The following is a 24,506-nucleotide window of genomic DNA, read 5'->3' as shown; positions in this document are numbered from 1 at the left end:
GTAGCTTTTGGACTGTGAATAAATTAATTATTTATATCAAAACCGATTCGTTAATGATTTTGTATCTGGAGGAAAAAAAACGACTGCTGTTTTCCATTCCAAACTATAAATACTATTAATTAGGGAAAAAATAACAAAATCACTGTGGTCTTTATGCAAGAGTTGTCAAAACAATATAGATTATCTGATAAAACTCCTAGAAAGTAGAAAGCCTTTTTCCATTTTCCACTGACTGCTATGTAATCGTTAGGCTTACTATGAACTTCAATTGATGATCTGACATTTATCTGAAATAAAAACGATATTTAGAATTTTACAGAAGGTAATCTTCTATTGCGCTAACGGCGCGCCATATATGAATAGCGCCACCAAGTATAGTAACTAATGAAAACAATTTTCACAAGACCGTCCGCCGTCAGCATGTCAAATTCTTTCTGTTTTTGGTTGCTATTGTAAACTGCAATTATTTCATTGGTGCATAATAACAATAATAAGATCATAATATTAATAAGATATATTATCCTAGATTATTTATGTGGACGTATTTACTTTTAGGCTAGGCTACTAAGTCAGCAAGTAAATGATTTTAGGCCTAACTAGGCCTAGGCTAGGCCTAGCCTACTAGCTAGGGCCTATATAGCTAGCTAGGCTAGGCTAGGCCTACTTACTAGCTAGGCTAGTAGGCCTAGGCCTACCTACTCTAAAGGCCTACTAGAGGCCTAGCTAGCTAGGCCTCTAGCCTATGCCTAGCCTAGCAGTAGCTAGCTATTCTTCTCTAATCAATCCCATCCTAATCCTAGGAGCCTAAGCCCCATCCCTCCCCTTCTAGGCTAGCAGGCCTAGCTAGGCTAGGTCTATCTAGCCTAGACTCTAGGCCTATCCACCTAGTTAGGCCTGCGTCATATCCATCTCCTATACCACTGCTGCTGAGTGGGTAAAAGGTGGGTTCAATTTTAACGTAAATTTGGGTACTGGCTTGATTTGACATCATACTAATATTAATAATAAGAGATATGCGTGGCTAGCATATTATATTATGTAACTTATGACTTATGTATATATTATATATACTGTATATTATTACTGCCTTTCCGCTGAAAAGTCTGCCGACATTTCCGCTTGGGCTGCTCCGTAAATCTCTTTTACTAGTTTCTTCCAGTCTGATCTTTCATTGGCTAGTTCTTTAAGTTGTTTAATGTCTTTCTTGGTTTTCAATTGTCCGGGATACTTAATGTCTGTATTATGCTTATAAAGGATGAGTAGGTCATTGCTGAGAGTTATTGGTAGGGTGGTTCTCGGTCTTCCTCGAAATTTTATATTGGTAGTGTTGCTGAAATAATAGCTTATTGCAGTGTTGGCTGGTGTACATGGGTCTTGTCTAAGTATGTGACCCAATAGTCTCCATCTTGCGTCGACTATTTCTAATGAAATCGGTTTTGTTCCTGTCCTTCTGTATAAATTTATGTTCGATATCCTGTCTGGGAACCTGATACCTATGATTTTGCGAAGTTGCTGTCTGTGAAATGTGTCGAGTTTATGTGCTTCTTCTTTTGTGAGTCCCCATGTTTCAGAGTTGTAGAGTAATATACTTTTAACTAGTGAGTTGTACAACTTGATACGTATTTTTAATTTGATTTTATCTTTTCGAAGCCACATCGAGTTTAGTTTGGTCATTGCTACACGCGCTAGTTGTTTTCTTCTAATTATGTCTTGTCTGTCCCCAAGGAGCGATCCTACTTTTTTCGTGTTTCTCCATTGTTCTTGTATGTCCTCTTTTTCTCGTCTTACGATAGTGTGTTCTGTTTTTTCTTTATTTACATTTAAGTTGAAAGTTGATAAATGGCGTTCTAATTTGTTTACATTATGCTTGCTGTTTAGACTCAAAAAATCTACATCATCAGCATATGATATCTCTTGAGGTATTTCTGTTTGGATAATTGTTCTGATTCCTCGTAACGCAGACTCCAGGTAAACAGTGAATAAGACCGGGCTTAAGCTATCTCCTTGAGGGGTGCCGATGTTGGTTTGGAATATTGGCTGTTCTTTTGCGACTTTTACTTTTAAGATTTAGTCAGGTTTCACTCAGCAGAAATCTAACGATCCTAAGTTCATCTTTGTCTATAATATGTTTGAGTATGTCGAGGAGTTTGTTTCTATCCACGGTGTCAAACGCGCTTGACATATCTATACCGGTTATGTAAATATTTGTTTTTTCTTTTTGTGCTTTAGCTATAAGCCATCGATGTGTAAAAACAATATCACTTGTGCTTCTGCCTTTGCGAAACCCACTTTGGCTTTGTGGTAAGAATGCGTCTACTTTCGATGTAATTCTATCCAGTGTTATAAGCGATAGGCACTTGCGTATGGTGTTAAGTAGAATAACAGGTCGTAAATTCTTAGTTGGACCCTTTTCCTTACCCGGCTTTGGTAGTGCTATGAGTGTTCCTTTATTAATATCCACGAATTCATGTTTTGTAAATATTTGATTTAAAATGTCTGAAATCATTGGAGCTAGAACAGTGGAACCGTATTTTAGTAGTTCTCATGGGATACCATCCTCACCTGTTGCTCGACTGTTGTTTAGGCGTTTAAGACTCTTGGTTACTTCCTCTTCACTGATTTCTTTATTTAATGGCCTAGGATTTCCCTCAAATGAATCTATATTTCGTTTGCTTCCGTCGTAAAATTTATTTTCGAAGTGATTGCCAATTACTTTCGCTATTCCATTTGGTGAGGCAATAAACTTTTTGTTAGCATCAAACACTTTTGGATTTTCGAATGGTTTTCTATTAAGATCTTTCACTGCTTTAAACATTTGGGCGCCCCCTATCGCTTTGTCGATATCCAAACTTTTCTGATCAAGTTCTTTGTTGCGTGTTTCAATTACTCTTTTTTGAATGTCATGCATGATTTTGTTTCTTTTTTGCTTTAATGATGTACGTTCGATTTCCGACTTGCAGTTAGCTATTTGTAGTCTAAGTTCTTTTTGCTGCGTTGATAGGCGTTGGGTTGTGTCATCGTATGTCCTTTTGTTGTAGCCAACCTTTTGTTTTGGTCCTATTGTATGTTTTGCAGCTGCCTTATGTTATGTGTAATACTTAATTGATTGCTTTTGCAGAGAAGTGACACAAGATGGAGAAAAAATCAAATGGTAGAAAGGTTGCCAGAGTCTTCTTCAGCTCTCCATTTGGTGGTCTAGAGGAAGAACGTGAAGAACTGACGAAAAAGTACTGGCCGAAATTAGCACATCAGTGCTCCCGTGCTGGATACGAGTTTGTTCCAGTTGATATGCGTTGGGGCATTACATCTGAGCACTCTGCTCAGGCAGCTACTATTGCTATTTGTCTGCGGGAATTGGATAGATCTGATATTATTGTTGGGTTTTTTGGTCAGGTAATTAATTTGCTTGGTTACCTACAAGTGTACCTTCATCTAAAGGATGTCCAATTTAGGAGTAATAGCATAACAGATCCAATCTGAATTTTGGGGAACCGACCATTCAGTAATAGTAATGTTTGACATGAGTAGTAATGCACTTGTCAATTGTACACTATACAACTGCACTATACGATCCCTGGGAGAAGTGCGTGATGGATGCGTCAATTACAAATACTTATTGACACAGGGGTGCGTCAAAAAATCTAGATAATACGTCACATCAATGAACAATGGTGTATCAATGTCCGTCATTTTACCACCTGCCATATAATGAACAACATAGTCAAAATCACCATGGTCATGGTCACCTAAAGGTACGTTATTTTTTTATGCAGGGCTGTGTCATGGTATTCGTAAGGTATGATGCACATCAGACAAATGATGAACATCTCCCAGTGTTCATATAGTGTGTCATACAATTGACAAGTGTATTTTTTTTTATTTAGCGCTTTTTACATAGCACTTTACACTTACAAAAAAGGTTCAAACAACATCAAATGCTTCCCTCTACATCCCCTAAGATCAGCGCCATAGTCATTGAAGTTTATACAGATACTGTAGGTATTATAGTCACGGGCTAATCTAAAATTACTATTGACTTGTATAATGAGAGGTCTTTACTTTTCAGCGCTATGGTTGGCATGGAAAAAAAGATGAGATGTTACAGAAAACTTTTGATTTTGCACTGCCAAACTATCCATGGCTGAACTCGTATAGAGACCGTTCGGTCACTGAACTGGAATTTTTGCATGGTCATCTTAACAAGCCTGGAGCAAGACCTGCTTGCTTCTTCTTTCGGGACAAGGTAGGTGCACTATTACACATGATGGTAAGATGTCGCATTTTGCACAGTCTTGTATTGCACTTGGTGGTTTTGCATTGCACAGCGTGGTTTTGCATTGCACATGGTGGTTTTGCAGTGCACATGGTGGGTTTGTAGTGCACATAGTGGTTTTGCAGTGCACATGGTGGGTTTGCAGTGCACATGGTGGTTTTGCAGTGCACATGGTGGTTTTGTATTGCACATGGTGGTTTTGCAGTGCACATGGTGGGTTTGTATTGCACATGCTGGTTTTGTATTGCACATGGTGGTTTTGCAGTGCACATGGTGGTTTTGTATTGCACATGGTGGTTTTGTATTGCACATGGTGGTTTTGCAGTGCACATGGTGGTTTTGCATTGCACATGGTGGTTTTGTATTGCACATGGTGGTTTCGCAGTGCACATGGTGGGTTTGTATTGCACATGGTGGTTTTGCAGGGCACATGGTGGTTTTGCAGTGCACATTATGGGTTTGTAGTGCACATAGTGATTTTGTATTGCACATGGTGGGTTTGTATTGCACATGGTGGGTTTACAGTGCACATGGTGGGTTTGCAGTGCACATTATGGGTTTGCAGTGCACATGGTGGTTTGCAGTGCACATGGTGGGTTTGTATTGCACATGGTGGTTTTGTATTTCACATGGTGGTTTTGCAGTGCACATGGTGGTTTTGTATTGCACATGGTGGTTTTGTATTGCACATGGTGGTTTTGCAGTGCACATGGTGGTTTTGCAGTGCACATGGTGGGTTTGTATTGCACATGGTGGGTTTGTATTGCACATGGTGGTTTTGCAGTGCACATGGTGGTTTTGTATTGCACATGGTGGTTTTGTATTGCACATGGTAGTTTTGCAGTGCACATGGTGGTTTTACAGTGCACATGGTGGTTTTGTATTGCACATGGTGGTTTTGTATTGCACATGGTGGTTTTGCAGTGCATATGGTGGTTTTGCAGTGCACATGGTGGGTTTGTATTGCACATGGTGGGTTTGTATTGCACATGGTGGTTTTGCAGTGCACATGGTGGTTTTGTATTGCACATGGTGGTTTTGTATTGCACATGGTGGTTTTGCAGTGCACATGGTGGTTTTACAGTGCACATGGTGGTTTTACAGTGCACATGGTGGTTTTACAGTGCACATGGTGGTTTTGTATTGCACATGGTGGTTTTGCAGTGCACATGGTGGGTTTGTATTGCACATGGTGATTTTGCAGTGCACATGGTGGGTTTGTATTGCACATGGTGGGTGTAGTGCACATAGTGGTTTTGTATTGCACATGGTGGTTTTGCAATGCACATGGTGGTTTTGTATTGCACATGGTGGTTTTGTATTGCACATGGTGGTTTTGCAGTGCACATAGTGGTTTTGCAGTGCACATGGTGGTTTTGCAGTGCACATGGTGGGTTTGTATTGCACATGGTGGTTTTGTATTGCACATGGTGGTTTTGCAGTGCACATGGTGGTTTTGCATTGCACATGATGGGTTTGCAGTGCACATGGTGGTTTTGTATTGCACATGGTGGTTTTGCAGTGCACATTGTGGTTTTGTATTGCACATGGTGGGTTTGCAGTGCACATGGTGGTTTTGTATTGCACATGGTGGGTTTGCAGTGCACATGGTGGTTTTGTATTGTGCAAGATGTTACTATTGCAGGACGACAGGCAGGATTGTCTTGCACTGCATGGTCTACCTTTAAAAGGATGTTTTGTCTTACTCTAAATAAATCCCCTACTTTATTATCTTCCTAAATTCTGCTGATTTCATTTTTTAAAGGCATATGATGAATCTCAAAGACTGAAATTTGAAAAAAAGGGGGATGAAAGAAATGCCAGAAAATTTACAGCATTTTGCGATGGTCCTAAAGCAGATGTGATGTTGGATGCATTGAAAGAAAGAGTAGCTGAAACAAAAGACAATGTAACTAATTACTATTTGTTGAACTCTATGTTTACATGCTCTTTCATCTCTATTTCTAATTAAATTTTATGCTTCATATCTGTATTATTTTGTTGTATGTCAACAAATACAAGTCATAAAACTGTTGTACGCATCTATGGTGTGATTCAGATCAGCCTAATTCTAGTGTGACACACTTGTCTCTAGGTTTTGGCTCTGTACCCAAATTACCAAACGCCGGCTGAAGGAGCTCGTTTGATGTACGAGACTGTTCACAACTACCTCAAAGACCACCTGCTAGCTCACAACAAAACATTAACCTCCCGAGAGGAGGAGTTATCCAGACACGATGCTTACTATCTAGGACATCTTGGAATGGGTGGCAAATGCCATGGAGCTGATCAGTACTATGAACAGATATACAGCTGTGTCTCACCCAAAAGTACACAGAGACACATGTTAGTTACTGGTTTACCTGGTAAGGGTACAGTAGCTGACATTACAAAACTTCTTACGAATAAAACCTAGTTTAGTACCAGTTTTTTAGTAGTTATTCCATTTAAGAAACAGGGGTGCATAGACACAATATTGATCGAATGTTCCATTCACTAACCAGACCTGTTCAAAAATTGTGATTAATCCAACCTTTCTACTAAAAAGATTCATTTTGTTCTTGTTCTTTATAGGAAGTGGAAAAACTTGCCTTCTTAGCAACTTCTTAACCTCATTTCAGCAGAAGTTTCCAAAATCAGAAATGGTTTATCATTTTGTTACTGCAACAAGTAAAAGTACAGGTAGGGATGTTTTATATAATCATTTATTCTATTAAACATGAGACAGCGCATCTCCACTGTTGAGTAGAATGAAATTTAACTTTATATTTTAAAATCGGTCTATTTATAGAATTCTATAAAATAACTTGAAAACAGGTTGTAGTTTAAACCTGTAGTTTAGTCTCTAGTACAAATATTGGTATATTTAGGGTAACTTTGAAAACACCAAAAGCAAAGTTTCTTTTCTAGTATCTCAAGCTAATGGTGGAAAAAATAAGTAGGTCAGTGTCAGTAACTATAACTTCTACAAAATAGTTATGGTTTTAATTGTCTTAAAATTGTTTATTATTTAGATGAGCGGAATTTGTTGCAAAGAATATGCATGGAACTTGAGTACCTTCTTGAGGAAGACTCAACACTCAAATCAGATATGGGAGTACAAGAACTGAAAAGAAATATGCAGTTGTTGATGTCAAAGGTTGTTGCTAAGAAGAAGCATTTGGTTGTCATCATAGATGCTTTGAATAAAATAGAGAAAGGAGGAAAAACGGCAAAAGTATTAATCCTAACGTCTGTTTTCCATTTGCAAATGTATTCGTGCAAATCGAACATTCAAGAGTTCTGATTGGTTGCGCTTTTTTTTCACGTCACAAAAAGTAGATTAAAGTAAAATTTCAATATGCATGCGCAATAAATTCGCCTATTGGAAAATTAGCTTAAATCTTTTTATATTTGGTATTCACATTAGATACTGTTGTAGTTCCATCATGACATGGAGGAAAGAAAAATAACCCTTCCATACTTCCATAAACCTGTTCTGGTGTATAAACAGGAATCAGACAATAACAACCCATTATAGACTGTACCATTGTTAGGAGGGGGTGGGGATGTTTTTTTTATCAATATACAATCAAATTTGTTACTTCCTAGTATTTATATATGCCTTTGAATTCTTTGGAAATTAATTCAGTAAGGTGTTTGCATTGAATTTAAACATATAAAGTCCAATTCAACTATACACAATACAGGTACAGTATATTTGTCTTAAATCACACTTCCACTGTGATATAAAATTATCCATATCTTACTATTTACTAAATAATATAATTTTATTTTCAAATAGATTAATTTTACTTTTAGATTCTGTATTGGCTACCAAGTGATCCACCAGTTGGTGTACATTACATTGTTTCAACTGTAACTGCTGATGTCGATAGCATTTCAGAATTAGTTGAGAATAGGAAGTTTAACAGCATAACCATATCACCTCTTAGCAGCCTGTTGAGAAAGGATGTTACCAGGGCAATGTTGAAGGTCAGAGGTAAAGAGCTATCATCAGTTCAAGAGCCAAAGGTCATAGAGAAGGAACAGACTTCAAATCCTCTTTACTTAATGATATTGCTACAGGTTAGACAAAAAGCTATTTAAATTTTAAAGTTATACAGTTAATTTATTGTTGAAGAGGACTTGGAGATGATAATTAAACTTCTGGAGCTCTGATTACTTCGGAGTTCACTATTTAGTTAATTATAAACTCTTCATTATCAACCTAGTTCACTCGCTAGGAATTATAATGTATAAACTAACTTTTGTTTCCAACACTGCTTTTTAATGCTTCATTGGTCATTGTTTATCTCATTTGCATACGATAAAATTGGCATAAGATAAAAGTATGTAGTCTCTTCATAGAAGTATTTTGCCTCCATGGTCTGTTTGAGAATGTGTGTTACATTCCTCCATGCATTTTCTAAAACAAGGCTTATCTTGTAGATCTACACTAATGAAGTGTAATATAGAGTGTTTTGAAGTTTTTTTTTTATATCCATACATCTTTATTTCTTTTTTAGGAACTTTGTAGTTTTGGAAGCTTTTTTGAATTGGACGATTACATTAACAGCTTATTAGAAGCTAATGAGTAAGTACAAATATTCATGAATTGTATCTTTTGCTATTTGGTTGGTTGAGTTTTTATCACATGCTATACATAATTACCTAAAATTCTGTGATAGAAATTCTATTGCATGTTCAACATTTTGTGAACCAATTGAAATTGTTGTGCAATGCAGTAGGCCTGTTGCGCAACGGAAGACCCACCTGGGTATAACTGCTTTAACTACACTACTCCCACATTCAAAATCGTGAGTGCTAATTTAAACCATGGCTTAACCTTCAACATTCAATTCCTTATGAAAGCATTAGATATTTTAAACTCTATGTTGCTTCTTTAGCACAACAAGTCTTTTTCAGAAAGTTCTCCAGAGGTTGGAAAGAGATTACAATTCAAGCAGGAATGTTGTTAAAGAGGTAATGTTTTACTTTATTTAAATGAAAAATGTTTACAAAAGATGTTAGTTTGTTTACAAGAGATACTACTGTTTGTAGGCTTCGCACTACCAATAGCTCAACAACAGGAGTGGTTGGTAGTCTTGAGACATACTGTACAAAGCCAATCCCTGTCCTGGACAGAGGGGAGATTGAGTGTCATACAGTAGTTAGCTCACCTGACATGACGTGACCCTAGTAATTTCATGTATTTTTATGTCAATATATTATGTAAAGAATGTAGTATTAATATTATAGTAAGTAAGTATTGATTTTTCAGAGCAAACAATTTCAAATTTATCTGATCGACAGACTGCGAAACCGTAAGAAACTACTATGGTGCAAAAAGCAAGTGCTGGAAGCCTTCAATTAATTAATATTTTTAATGTTTTGCTGATAGATTATGTCTTGTATTTGGGCGTCACATGATGGTATTTCTGAGAATGAAATAAAGACAATCGCAGATGTGAATGATCAGGAATGGTTACAGGTGTTCTTTGCTATTGAATTCTTTTTGATAGAAAGTTCTGGTCTTTACAGGTACAGTATGTTATATTTGTTATGTTACATTAATAAGCAAGTCAGATTGTTTCCCATTGCAACATCCAAATTGAATGCTTAACTACAGTATTCAGGGGAAACTCAATTTGTTGGGTATCAAAGATGTCTACTTAATAGGAGTTGTACTGTAAATTGATTAGTATGCATATTATTAATATAATAATATATATAATATTATATATTTTAATAAGATGTTGTAATTCGTAACTTCTATGCTAAAATTATTTTTATTTATTAATTTTTTTTAATATTTTGTCTTTATTGTAGAAGTATACATAAAACTAATTATGCTGTATTTAGTAATGTGGGGTCCCATACACGCACACCTTCCTGGTTACTTGAGACCATATTTCAGCATTCTGTTCATACTAGTATCATACAGTAGATTATGTGATATTAATGAAATAAATGTATTTGTATTGTCATCAGAAGGTATGAAACGTTCTGTGGTAGCTCATGAGAACGAGTTTGCCGACTACAGCCAGGAATTGTAAAGTATTGGTTTTCTAAGCTCAGGTGTAATTAGTCTAGGTTCTAGACGGCAGCGATTTGGCTTTAAAAAAAATGAAAATGCATGCTGACGCTAGCCAGATTTATTATGAATGTTGATGCCTATCAAAAATAGCAACATAAGAAAGGCGATAACTAAACACGTTTGATGCGAAAAACTTAGTTAAGCTAACTACATGTATTTATGAGAGCTAACGACATTTAAATCCATCTGCATAATTCGTCATTTTTGTATTTAAGGTTTGCCTACCCTGAGCTAACTTCTGCTGTTGAGACCCGATATTGTCGGGGCACAGATGGACACAAACATCTACAAAAGCTAATTGATTACTTTACTGATACTCTTAATGTATGCCAGAAATGTTAAAATTATCACCGCATAGTTCGCAATTAGTAATAGTCTTTGCTTGCAAGCATGTCTTCTAGCATTGCTTTCTCTCGCTATATCACAACTTACACCTGAAATTCATTTCGTTTAAATCAATATATGGCTCTAAGTAAACTTTGTTTATCTTTTGTAAACAGTTCATCCTCCAATAAAATATATGGAAGTTGAGTTATTTTCTAGTGATGTACAGTATATTTGTACTCAATTTTTCTACTATCATCTCATCTTTTTTACTATATCGCTTTCAAACATCTATATTTACTATATCACTCTCAAATGTCTTTATTTACTATCACCCATGATATCACCCTCAAACGGCTTTATTTATGATATCACCCTCAAACGGTTTTATTTACTATTATTGCCTTCAAACGGCTTTATTTACTATATTGCCTTCAAACGGCTTTATTTACTATCCACCTTCAAATGCCTTTATTTTCTATATACACCTACCTAAATAACCTTTATTTACTGTTGGCTTCAAATGACTTTAAATTATTTTATCACCCTCAAACTGCTTTATTTATGATATCACCCTCAAACGCCTTTATTTACTATATTGCCTTCAATTGGCTTTATTTACCATCCACCCTCAAATGCCTTTATTTTCTATATTCATCTACCTAAAAACCTTTATTTACTGTTGGCTTCAAATGACTTTAAATATGATATCACCCTCAAACTGCTTTATTTATGATATCACCCTCAAACTGCTTTATTTATGATATCACCCTCAAACTGCTTTATTTATGATATCACCCTCAAACTGCTTTATTTATGATATCACCCTCAAACTGCTTTGATATCACCCTCAAACTGCTTTATTTATGATATCACCCTCAAACTGCTTTATTTATGATATCACCCTCAAACTGCTTTATTTATGATATCACCCTCAAACTGCTTTATTTATTTTATCACCCTCAAACTGCTTTATTTATGATATCACCCTCAAACTGCTTTATTTATGATATCACCCTCAAACTGCTTTATTTAGGATATCACCCTCAAACTGCTTTATTTATGATATCACCCTCAAACTGCTTTATTTATGATATCACCTTCAAACGCCTTTATTTACTATATTGCCTTCTAACGGCTTTATTTACCATCCACCCTCAAATGCCTTTATTTTCTATATCCACCTACCTGAAAACCTTTTTTATTGTTGGCTTCAAATGACTTTAATTTATTATATTGCCCTCAAATGCCTTTATTTACTATCACTCTCAAACGGCTTTATTTACTATATTGCCTTCAAACAGTTTATTTACTATCCACCCTCAAATGCCTTTATTTACTATCACCATGCTATCACCCTCAAACGGCTTTATTTACTATATTGCCTTCAAACGGCTTTATTTACTATCCACCTTCAAATGCCTTTATTTTCTATATCCACCTACCTAAATAACCTTTATTTACTGTTGGCTTCAAATGACTTTAATTTTAATATTATGTCACCTTAAAACTGCTTTATTTATGATATCACCCTAAAAATCCTATATTGCCTTCAAACGGCTAATATTTACTATATTGCCTTCAAACAGCTTTATTTAACTATCCACCCTCAAATGCCTTTATTTTCTATCACCATGCTATCACCCTCAAACGGCTCAATTTACTATATTGCCTTCAAACGGCTCTATTTACTATCCACCCTCAAATACATGTCATTTACTATCACCATGCTATCACCCTCAAACGGTTTATTTACTATATTACCTTTAAACGGCTTTATTTACTATCCACCCTAGAATGCCTATATTTACTATCACCATGCCATCACCCTGAAACGGCTTTATTTAATAAATTGCCTGAAAACGGCTTTATTTACCATCCACCCTCAAATGCCTTTATTTACTATCACCGTGCTATCACCCTCAAATGCTTTTATATTACTAAATTGCCTTCAAACAGCTTTACATACTATATCACCTACAAACACATACTAAATCACCATCAAACGCCTATATATACCATCACCATTAAACAACTTTATTACTATATCACCCCAGTTTTATGCTCATATTTGGAAGTATTTATTTGGCTCTGTGATTCTTAATATTGCTAAAATGCTTTTGTGCAGTAGTATTCAGCTCTCTTTTTTAATTTCCCATATTACTTTAATACATTAATTTATTTACTGCTGCTTTAGTAAAATTATTTAATTTGTGCTTACTGTACTAATAATGATGATTTTATGACTTACAGACTTATATACTGTATTGTTTTTTAGTATCCACATTCATCCTTTGTCTACCATCCATTTTTAAATGTGCGTAACATTCGAATGCTTTTGTTCTGGGATGGTAGATGAAGGAAGAATGTTAAATGACAAAATAAAGTCCTGATAATATACTGAACAGTGTATACCAGGCATATGTAAGTGTAGATTAATCTTTTACATAAATAACCATCCCAAATTGAAAGCATGGCATGGTACCAGTATTTTTCTTGTAGCGAAAGTAGCATCCTGCCCAAGCTTCATAATAGGGAGCTTTCGATTTCTGACGACCTATGGGTCAGGTCAATTGATGTGTTGTCGGTCGTTGCCTGGACCTATAAATCATCAATACTCTGTCGAGGTGGATTAACATAACACACATTGGTTGTAGATCGTTGCAAATTGAAGGCTTCCTGATGTGATAGAGTTTAAGTTTAGTTATCATCTCGTAATTGTTACTATAAGGTTGGGTTAGGTTGTACTGTGGATGCATATTTGTTTAATTCTTAGAAAATAAGCCTTAAGTATAACAGTACAGTCCCTGTCAGAATTTTGCAAGAGCTGCCATGGCTGTTGATGTCATCTCCTAGCAAAGTGAAGGATCTTCAGAAATGTCTTCTACATCCTGCTGTCTTTTACACACTTCAGAGGTTAGAGAATATATAATAATACATAATAATATATTATAACACTTAATAAACAAATAATTTGAATTGTAATGACCATTAATGAGAAAAGGTTTTGAATCAGAAGCCTCAGTGGAGAAGTAGAAAAGGGCTTAGAGTGGTGCGTTGTAATGGCAAGCCTAAAGATCCCTTTTCAAAAGAGAGACCAACAGCAGAAGTAATAGACCTAGCTAGTCTAGCTCATGATGATTTTTTTTGTGAATAAAAAAGCCCTATAAAATCTGACGATACAAGCTTTGAATCTGTTGATCCAGCGTAAAAAGTTTCTTATTCATGTGATTAAAAAAACCCGATCTATTTGTATGGATAAAGGATACAAGCTTTGAATCTGTTGATTCAGCGTAAAAAGTTTCTTATTCATGTGATTAAAAAAACCCGATCTATTTGTATGGATAAAGGATACAAGCTTTGAATCTGTTGATTCAGCGTAAAAAGTTTCTTATTCATGTGATTAAAAAAACCCGATCTATTTGTACGGATAAAGGATACAAGCCTTGAATCTGTTGATTCAGTGTAAAAAGTTTCTTGTTCATGTGATTAAAAAAACCCGATCTATTTGTACGGATAAAGGATACAAGCTTTGAATCTGTTGATTCAGCGTAAAAAGTTTCTTGTTCATGTGACTAAACAAACCCCGATCTATTTGTACGGATAAAGGATACAAGCTTTGAATCTGTTGATTCAGTGTAAAAAGTTTCTTGTTCATGTGACTAAACAAACCCCGATCTATTTGTACGGATAAAGGATACAAGCTTTGAATCTGTTGATTCAGTGTAAAAAGTTTCTTGTTCATGTGACTAAACAAACCCCGATCTATTTGTACGGATAAAGGATACAAGCTTTGAATCTGTTGATTCAGCGTAAAAAGTTTCTTGTTCATGTGACTAAACAAACCCCGATCTATTTGTACGGATAAAGGATACAAGCTTTGAATCTGTTGATTCAGTGTAAAAAGTTTCTTGTTCATGTGACTAAACAAACCCCGATCTATTTGTACGGATAAAGGATACAAGCTTTGAATCTGTTGATTCAGCGTAAAAAGTTTCTTATTCATGTGACTAAACAAACCCCGATCTATTTGTATGGATAAAGGATACAAGCTTTGAATCTGTTGATTCAGCGTAAAAAGTTTCTTGTTCATGTGACTAAACAAACCCCGATCTATTTGTATGGATAAAGGATACAAGCTTTGAATCTGTTGATTCAGCGTAAAAAGTTTCTTGTTCATGTGACTAAACAAACCCTGATCTATTTGTACGGATAAAGGATACAAGCCTTGAATCTGTTGATTCAGCCTAAAAAGTTGGTTATTCATGTGACTAAAGAAACCCTGATCTATTTGTATGAATAAAGATTAATTGAAGTACTTTTTTCAGAGGAGATGAAAGTTCTTATGATCTCATCAGCTACTGGAATTCTATTGATGTAATTGGTGAAGAAATGATGAAGTTATACATGGAAGTTGTCAATGAACAATCTGTTCTACTCTACCTTGATAACCTTGACATTGGCTCTGATAGTCCCCCAGCTAAACTGGTAAGTGAAGGTACACAACTAATGTTTGACATTTCAATGCTACAGTTTTTCTTTGATTCATTGATTAAATTGTCATTATGGCTCCATAAGCCAAAGGCTGTAGTGCCATTATTATTATTATTTTTTTTTTAATTAATTTTAGCAACATTAAAACAACACAAACTTTGAGTGTGACTACAAATAATACCCTTTTCACAGCTGCAAAAAGTACAACAAATTGTAATTAGGTTTGCATATTGTGAAGACAATTTTCTGGAAATTCTTCCGAGATTTCACAAGGTTTACGTGTAAAAACATGTAATAAGTTGGGAGATCAAACCTGCTTTTATGCAGATGTAAAAAGGTTATAAGTAAAGATGTCATTTCCTAGCAGCTGAAAATCTTAATTTGTCTCTATTTGTTGCCGCACACCTCTCATACATATTTGCTGCTGTCGCTTCTAGTTGTTTAGGTTCCACCTGGATCCAATTAAGAGCATAGTGCAACACAATCTGTTATTGTATTTAAATGTATTTATTTTTAGTTGTTAGAATTTGTGAATGCAGTAGCAGATTTCTTAGAGTCAGCTGGCCATATAACTTGTCTTGAAGTTCCTCTACTGAGAGCACTTCAACTACATGTAAGTAATAACTTATTTTCCTGTCTTCTCAATGAGAGCAGTGACGTAAATGCTATGAGTCAGTTGCCCCAGAGCTCAAGGGGCCATAGAGCTCATGGGGTCAAGTCAACAAGCTACAGTATGGTGATGCCTTATTAAAATCGAGTTTAAAATGACTTTTTTTTATTCAACTATAGGATAATTTATATGACGAAGAGACCATGCATAAAAATGATGATGTTTTAAGTGATTACTGTATGTTCACTAATAAGTTAGCATGTGCTTATGCCAGTAATGAGAAATTTGAATTAGCTAAGAAGTATCATCTCCGTATCTTGGAGCTGAAAGAAAAGTAAGTAGAAATAATATTCTTCTGAAGGCTGTTCCAAATTGAGACCACTCGTTTGCCAATGTCCGTTCTCATGCATTGTATTTAATTTTCTTTGAGTGGCTTCAGAGACCTTGTCAGGTCCTATTCTACACAGCAGTGTACCATTTGGTATAATTTATTAATCATTTATCTTTAATATAACTTTCTAACAGGTATATAAAAGAACTTGGAATGTCATCTCTTGCTGAAACATTCAATAACTTGGCCTTTATTGACTACCGTCAAGGCAGACTGAATGAGGTAAACATATTATTTGAAAAAATGGAATTGGAGGCGTATAACATGATGTAACTAGAAAGACACTCCGAGAGTGCATACCTCCGCCTACTGTAAAATTCTCCTACATAAGATTTCTCCGGTAAAAAAAAAAATATATATATTTGTGTGTGTCTTAATGCTGTTTGTGATTTAGGCTAATTTCATTACAAGCATGTGTATGCGAGTTTGGTGTAATGGTTATGTAACAAGCCTTTCAATTAACAATAGCTTCAGTTGACTAACAATAGAACAGCAACGCGAAAATCAAAATGAGTGAATTTGAAAAGAAATAGGTTTTTTAAACTACTCACATCAAAAAACGTGCACATTAAATCAAATTATGTTTTAAAATTACAAATCACACATTATAACTCTTGCCTCTTGTTAAAAAATGAAGTTTTTTGGACAAGTAGTTCTCGAGAAAATGCAATTTCAGTTTACTTGTTACTTTAAGACTGCTCGCCGGCTTTTGAAAAATTCTGTCCTATCTTTTAACACTAGCAGGTCTAAAAAAGTATACTAAAAAGTGGTCCAGAATTGAGACTGTGGTCCCAAATGGTCCCAAAATTTAATGGAATGGTCCTTGACCACATATCTATCTGTCTATTCATTTTTGTAAAGATCTTGTAATTACTTTTTGAGTAATCCTGCTAACAAACAAACAAACACACGCTACCGATTACATATACCTCCTTGGCGGAGGTAAATAATAGTAATGTCTATCTATCTATATTTCCTAGGAGTATTACCTAAGCCATTTATTATACATAGGCATTGGCCCGAATAAATAAATAAATAAAGTTATGTGTGCATAATTAAATCATGCTAATAATGTAATGTCAGGTTTGAGTACATCATGTGTTTCTAGAAGCAAATAAAGTAAAGTTGAGAATGTTACCATGTAACCTACTGTAATTCTATGTTAAGAGCTACAGTTAAAATCAAATGAAGTCTTGTTCTTTCCCACACACCCCACTCTAAGAATGGTAGAGCCCATTATGGGTGGTTATTGTCCGGGTAATTATTAGCCACCTTTTCATCATGCAACACTTCTCGAGTAAAAAGGTCATTATACACACGTTCATAATGACCTCATGCAGAATGACTGTTAGACTCAATAGCTGCACAATTGCGTGGCACGTCATAAAACAAAAGGTAACTATTTTCGACCCGGGTGATTACACTCGTACAGTATATAGGAGTCAACGAACATGTGTATAAACATTCAAACAAAAAAGAATCATATGATGGCTTTAAAAGGTTCTGAAAGAAATACATTACAGTTATTGAAAAATGTTCATTGTTAATGAATGATAAATCTTTTATACTATATTATATATTATTACAATAGGCATTTGAGCTCTTCTCCAAGGCTCTACAACTACAGAAAGAAAGTGGTGGAAGCAAAGTATTGGTGGCTGAAAGCTACAACAATCTAGGCCAGATACAGGCCCAATTGGGCCAATATGAAGAGGGCTCTAAACTTCTTGAGAAGGCACTTGAGGTTAGTGACATAACTTGGGTATGCTTGATATTATAGTTAACCGTTGTTTGTTGTGTATGCGCTATATAGCAACATTTCTATGATGAATTAATACCCTTTCTGGATTTAGAAAAGAAACAAAATGGAAAAGAATAAATACATGAGGAGCAGGCATTAATAAGAAAAATGGAGAGGATTGCTATACATACATTTTTCTTTCTCATGCTCATAATTAATAAATCAGAACTAATAATATTGATACTTAATTGATATTAAAAGATACTTTTCTAATTTAATGTTAGTAATATGAAATTATACAGATTTATGAAGAGTACTATTTTGGAAGCTTGCCTCCAAATGTTGGCGGAACACTTCTGAACTTGGCCATGGCTTATGTTCGCCTCCCTGACAAAAATGTGGATGAAATCTGTAAAATCTTTCAAAGGTAATAATAGTCAAATTCTAGAATGTACTCACAACACATTACTCCCTACCACAAAAAGCAGTCTCTTGGTTCTTAAAAGGGTTGGATTCTCACTAGAAAGTGGAACATTTTTTTTATAATGGACTCAAAGGCCAAACCTATTTATTTCCCATTAAATCGTAAGCCTATTCCTTGCCACACATCCTGCGTTGTTAACCCATCCTGCAAGTTATTTTAATTATCTGTATAATGTCAACAAAACACTGTTGACAAAGAAATACTTTCACTCATTGCAGTCTAAAGCTTAGTATACACTATCAAACTAGTGTGATGTGCCCAAATATGGTAGTAATATGCCCAAATATGGTAGTAATATGCCCAAAAATGGTAGTGATAGAATGCCATCATGGCCATATGTAGGCACATTACATTTTGTTGTCATATAAAATTGGATAGTGTAGACAGGGCTTTAGTGAAACAAAAAATTATGTTTAGTGTTACTTATATATGGGACAACTTAGAAATACAAAACAACATTATGCATCTTTGTGTACATTTTTATATTAGATCTGTTGACATTCGACGCAATGCATTTGGTGATGAACATCCAAGTGTTGCACAGTCGCTGATGTCTTATGGTGTTCAGATGATGAGACTAGATATGTACAATAAAGCACTTGAAATGAGTCTACAAGCCTTACAAGTATTTAAGGTATGACAAAGTCAAGAAATAAGGGTTTAATGTCAGTGGTGTACATATTACGGTGATTCATGTCCAGCCTTAAAGTGATATTTTTATTTGAAAAAAAACACAAATTAACTTTAAAAAATGTGAGTTTGTATTTAATGCATTAATTGTTTTAATAATATTTGTTGTTCAGTCCAGGTATATCTGTATAATAATACATTTATTAGTGAGACTCTAAAATTAAAAAAAAAAATTAGAAAAATCTTCCCCAATTAAGATTAATTAATTTCTTTTATTTATAGAGATGCCACGGTCTAGAGCATGCAGACACACTTAGAGCAATGGAGAACATTGCCATCTGCTACATGAACAACAAAGATATGGAAAATGCCCATGTATTTTTTCATAAAGCAGGTACTGTATAGTTGTTTTAATACACTATTGATAATGTAGCTTGGTTAATAGCCGTATTGTCCCATGTTCCTTTGGTTGAATTGTTCTATAGTTAAAGCTTAGTCTACACTATAGGCCGGTGCACACTGAATAATCACATGCAAAGCAACACGCGGCAAGCGTCAAATATAAAAACCACATATATTTTAATATATTGTAATATATTTTAATTCATTTTGATATAGTATTATATGCAATTTTAATGTTTAATTCAAATTTTATTCTAAATGTTTTTTATACAATCAGTGCAATAGGAGACCTACTAGATAGTGATTAAGTTCGCTTTTTAGGAATCCTGTCTCTGCCTGGTTTTGTGTGATGTTTTCTTGTTCATGTCCATGTTTTTTTATATTGTATTTTTATGAGACAAAATAAATGAAATGAAATGAAAATCGAAACGAGTCGCATGAATCGAGTCGCATGAATCTTGAAAAAGTTAAACCATCGCGAAAAAAATGATCCGATGTTTCCATTGGAAGCGCAGCGTCACATGTCATTTTCTTTTGACAACATTTTCGGTTCAATCTTGGTGTAGAGAGAGAGGCCTAGCAATAGGCTAGAGGCATAGTAAGAAGCATGTAGTCCTAGCCTAGGTATTTACAAATTTATCTCCAATACACTTGTATTTTTTAATACACACATCCACTGAAAATTGTATTTTCTTTGGTTTGGTGATTTTTATATTCAAGTGCACCTTTTGTCATAAAAAGACTGACACAACATCCATGTTAAACAAATTATTTTCATCTGACTGATGACATCACATATAGCCCTTACGATCCTTGTGATTTGATGGCCAATTTGCAGGAAATTTGCAAAAAAAATTACATTTTTAATGACAGAAACACATAGTATAGGGTTTAATTATGCGACTACACAAGCATCTCATTAATAATCGGTAATCATTTTTAATAAATATAATATATGTTATTATAATAATAAATAACTTTTAATCAAAATAATCTTGATTACAGGAGAAATTTTAGAGAAACAGGGTCGTTTAAACATGTCTTCTTCAGGCCTGAACAACCAGATGATAAATCACTATTTCAGCATTAAGGATTTTAAGAATGCATCGCGTACAATACAGCGTGTTCTACAGACAGATTCTGTCATGGATCAACACTACGCGTTGTACAACACAGCTGTAGAGCAACTTGCATCAGAAGGTGAAACAATTATTGTTGGAGACTACTCTGTAGATGCTGGTTTACGCAAGTGAGTTAGCTATACTATTCACCTCTATTAAGGCCAGAGGTTACCTTCGAGACCCAACAAAGTTTTTGTTTAATAGGGGCGTCCCTTTTATGTTAAAAGTCTGCCCTTCAGTCCAATTTGTTTGTAAATATTGCTTCATTTTAGTCATTTATTACTGTATTTACTAAATCTTTTGTGTCTTCCTTACACATCATTCTACTTTGATTAAAATATCTTGTATTTCTTTATTATCCTCATGTTGTGTGAAGAAGTAAACTTGGAACAATTGAACAATAAAGGTTTTTCTCATGGTTTTTTTATATGTTACTTATGTAGGTTCCCAAACAGTAAACAACTTCTAGGCATTAAAATACGAGAGTATTCCAAGACTGGAGATGCTGATAAGTTGTTACAGCACCTTGAGGCGGGGCAAGAATTTGACGCCTCTGACTATAATTACTGCTACTCCCAGTTTGTGCAGGAAAACCAACGCAGCAATGGTGTGAAGCTTCTAGAATCAGCAATAGCTAGATTTCCTGAGGATGTGGTAGATTATATTTATCATTTTAGAATAATTCTTCTAATGCAAAAGAAACCTTATTAATCCTTGGTTGTCACTGGTGACGCAACACAAGGACATAACGCAACATATACAGGCGATAGATTATTCACAGTTATTCTTGTCATTGGTCAACACACTACATCCTAGTGAGAACCAAGCTTTAGAGGACACTTTAGGGACCATACAAATACATGCCATACAATAGAGGTATTGGCCCTTCGTGCCGTACAGTGCCCACCAAACGTTACTCATTTTTTTGTCCACAGCAACACAGACTGAGATGGACCAGTACACCAGGGTAATATTCGACTCTGAAGGACTGGGTTCATTAAAGAGCACACAATCTTATCTGATGAGTGCCTAGAACATGTACAGCTTTTGAGCTCTCTCTACACTATCAAACTAGTGTGGTGTACCCAAATATGGTAGTGATATGCCCAAATATGATAGTGGTATGATGTCCATTATATTGGCAGATCACACTTTTTTTGTCATAAAGTTTGATAGTGTAGACAGAGCTTTACTTTAACTGAAAAATATATCAAATTGTATCAGTACACATGTTTACCTTTAGCTCCCAACTTTCAGGTTGTATTAGAAAATCTTGCAAAATGTTATGCAGTTACAGAGGACTATGTATCAGCTATAGCTATACTGGACAAGGGAAGGTCTGCAGCCCCAGATAATCTAGATTTACTGATGATCCATGGAAGGGTGAATGCCATGGCTGGAAATATAGATTCTGCAAAGATGCTTTTTGCAAGTGGCCTAGACATTGCTAAAAAGACGGATGCAACAGACATGTGTGATACAGTAAGTTATTAAAATAATTGTTTGATTTATTCTCTGTTTTAACTTGTATTTGTTATTGTTCAGTTCAAAAACACTTTATTCATCACTTTCACCACCCACCAAATTCCAGCACAGATCGTTATATATAGATGTATTTAAAGCATCTTTGCCTCGTCTGTTTTTAACCTTTCGCTATAGCCTTAGATGTGCCTATATATGGACATGATGATGTTGTATCACTACCATATTTAAACATATCACTACCACATTTGGGATATCACACTTATTTTGTCAAACTAGTTTGATAGTGTAGACAGAGCTTAAAGGCCAGGTGCGGGCAAAACATTTCTATTGATCATACATTTCAATAATTATCAATCTATAGATTCCACTATGTTTCATAATTTTTGGGATTTTATTTGTGTTACACAGACTTGTTGAAAATAAGCACTTTCTTGATAGTTCAAATTACACATTATTCTTTTGTACACAAATTTTGTAAATAGAGAGGCATTTTAAAAAGCTATGAAAAATAAACGGTGTGGTAAAAAATGTTATCAGATGACTAAATATAGGTAATATAATTTGAATTTTACATTTCTGGTATTTTTATTCAACTTCAGATTTTTATTTTCATGGTACAGCAAAAATTATCCACCGTATATATCCACCATCTTTTTTCACCTTCTAGGGAGTCGCCAAACATGTTATTATATTAGGTTAAATTTTTATGGCAGAATTTTGTCAAATTTTGTATTTGACCATATTAAGGGAAATTCAAGTTTTTCATCTTGATTTCTGTTACAAATATTTGATTTATGTACAATTAATCAGATATTATATTTAAAATTCATGCCTGTACCTGAGCTTTTATAGTATGGTAGCCAGCTACAAATAAATATATACAGTATACGCTCTTATTTGTTCTTTAAACAGTTTTCTACCATGTTGAAGCACTTGGACGGTTAAATGTTATCATGTTGCAAGACATATATTAAAACTGCATTGTGGAAAAGATTGACAAATTTTAATTATAAGTATTTGATTGCTGAAACAACCCACATTTAAACAGAAAACGGATATTAAAGATGTATTGTCCCCCAAAAACATGAAAAATAAAGATTAATTTAATCACACTTAACTATTATTGACGTCGAAAAGGGCATATTCAATTAAACATTTGTTAAGAATTATTTTTTCAGGGGGACAGTACATATTTAAAAAAAGGTTAATTTTGACTGACTTTTAAATGCCAATGAATGATATGAGCGCAATTAAAATTATTCTGCAATGCCGCTTTGCCACTCAACCAGAATTGAATTATCAATGAAACACTTTTACTAAAAGCTGGCAAGATTTAAGCTAAGAATAGATAATGTATAAATAAAAATGTAATAATAAATGCTAACATAGTATTAATTATAACAAAGGAATATTAGGTTTTAAATTGTTTAATAAGATTATTTTAAGGTGTTATTTGTTATTAAAGATTAATTTTCTGACATTTAATAAAAATAAATAAATGAGATAAAAGAGGATAATAATATATTAATATTAGAAATACTAACATTCAGTGTATAATCAATTTTATGTCAATTTCTAGAGTATAAAGTAGGGGTTAATTTTATGGGAAGGTGTCGCCTTAATATGAACATCTCTTGAATATGAGTGTCCCAAAGAAGGGTGTTCTACTGTACCCCACATTTAATGTAATAACTACTGTACAGTTTATACCAGTAAACTACAACTTGACAAAATTCAGTTTTTATTGTAAACCATAGTGTTTATTATTGTCATAGCAACTATGTTACCACACTTTGTTTGTTGAATTCTACCATCTGTTAGTTTCACACAGTTTGTGATCTTTTCTGTCTATTGATTTCAGAATACACTTATGAATGCATAATAACTAATTAAGTTGTTGATCTTTTGATATTTGATATGAATAATTAAATATTTTGTTTGTAATGTTTGCTTTAAAGTTAAATCTTATTAATATGTTTCTCGTGACAGATCACTCATCTATGTGTTATATATAAAAATTTTAATCTACACAATTAATTACAGTTGAAGTTTTAAATTCACTTTTCCAATAAACTTGACACGTTATTATAACATTTTATATACATACTGTTTACATACATACAGTACTGTGTATTTATCATTATACATAAATTTAAAATATAATGTAAAATGTTTTGTAATACATTTGTGTATTTCAAATGGTTTAAAGTTTTTAGATATACTGTGTTAATGTATATGAATCAGGATGGTTCGTTGATGACCATATATTTTATTGTATTTTTCTTCTAGCAATTTGGAGAATTGTATTATATTAATTTATATAATATAAGTTTTAGCGTTATTTATTCTTTCAAATAGTAGTAAAAGACAAAAACTCATTATTTACTGTATTTTTTTTTCTTGTGAATTTGTACTCATTTCCCATATTGTTCTTCAATTCAATTTTCATTATTTTTGTGCACACTCCTTACA

The 24,506-nt window shown here is 34.3% G+C and overlaps 2 protein-coding genes across 2 annotated transcripts; one reads left to right on the top strand and one right to left on the bottom strand.

The window, feature by feature from the left end:
- Positions 1–283: 283 nt before the first annotated feature.
- On the bottom strand, positions 284–2,908 carry LOC140042959 (uncharacterized). Its single transcript, XM_072087732.1, has 4 exons — positions 2,563–2,908; positions 2,191–2,445; positions 1,229–2,057; positions 284–287 (listed from the first exon to the last, which is right to left on the bottom strand). Exons 1-4 carry the CDS (start codon positions 2,906–2,908, stop codon positions 284–286), a joined length of 1,434 nt encoding a protein of 477 aa, XP_071943833.1.
- On the top strand, positions 410–24,274 carry LOC140062930 (uncharacterized). Its single transcript, XM_072109326.1, has 23 exons — positions 410–474; positions 3,119–3,393; positions 4,067–4,243; positions 6,039–6,182; positions 6,369–6,639; positions 6,848–6,955; positions 7,288–7,490; positions 8,075–8,341; positions 8,782–8,849; positions 9,163–9,238; positions 9,657–9,796; positions 15,005–15,164; positions 15,688–15,783; positions 15,960–16,114; positions 16,306–16,393; positions 17,763–17,915; positions 18,215–18,339; positions 18,886–19,030; positions 19,309–19,420; positions 20,434–20,677; positions 20,993–21,203; positions 21,807–22,031; positions 22,947–24,274. The coding sequence occupies exons 2-23, from the start codon at positions 3,133–3,135 to the stop codon at positions 22,977–22,979; spliced, it is 3,462 nt and encodes a 1,153-aa protein (XP_071965427.1). The 5' UTR covers positions 410–474; positions 3,119–3,132; the 3' UTR covers positions 22,980–24,274.
- The last annotated feature ends 232 nt before the right edge of the window (positions 24,275–24,506 follow it).

The sequence above is a fragment of the Antedon mediterranea genome, chromosome 1 (assembly GCF_964355755.1).
Source record: "Antedon mediterranea chromosome 1, ecAntMedi1.1, whole genome shotgun sequence".
In the NCBI taxonomy this organism is placed as follows: domain Eukaryota; kingdom Metazoa; phylum Echinodermata; class Crinoidea; order Comatulida; family Antedonidae; genus Antedon; species Antedon mediterranea.
Note: the sequence above shows the minus strand (reverse complement) of the source record. Positions and strands in the feature narration are given on the sequence as shown.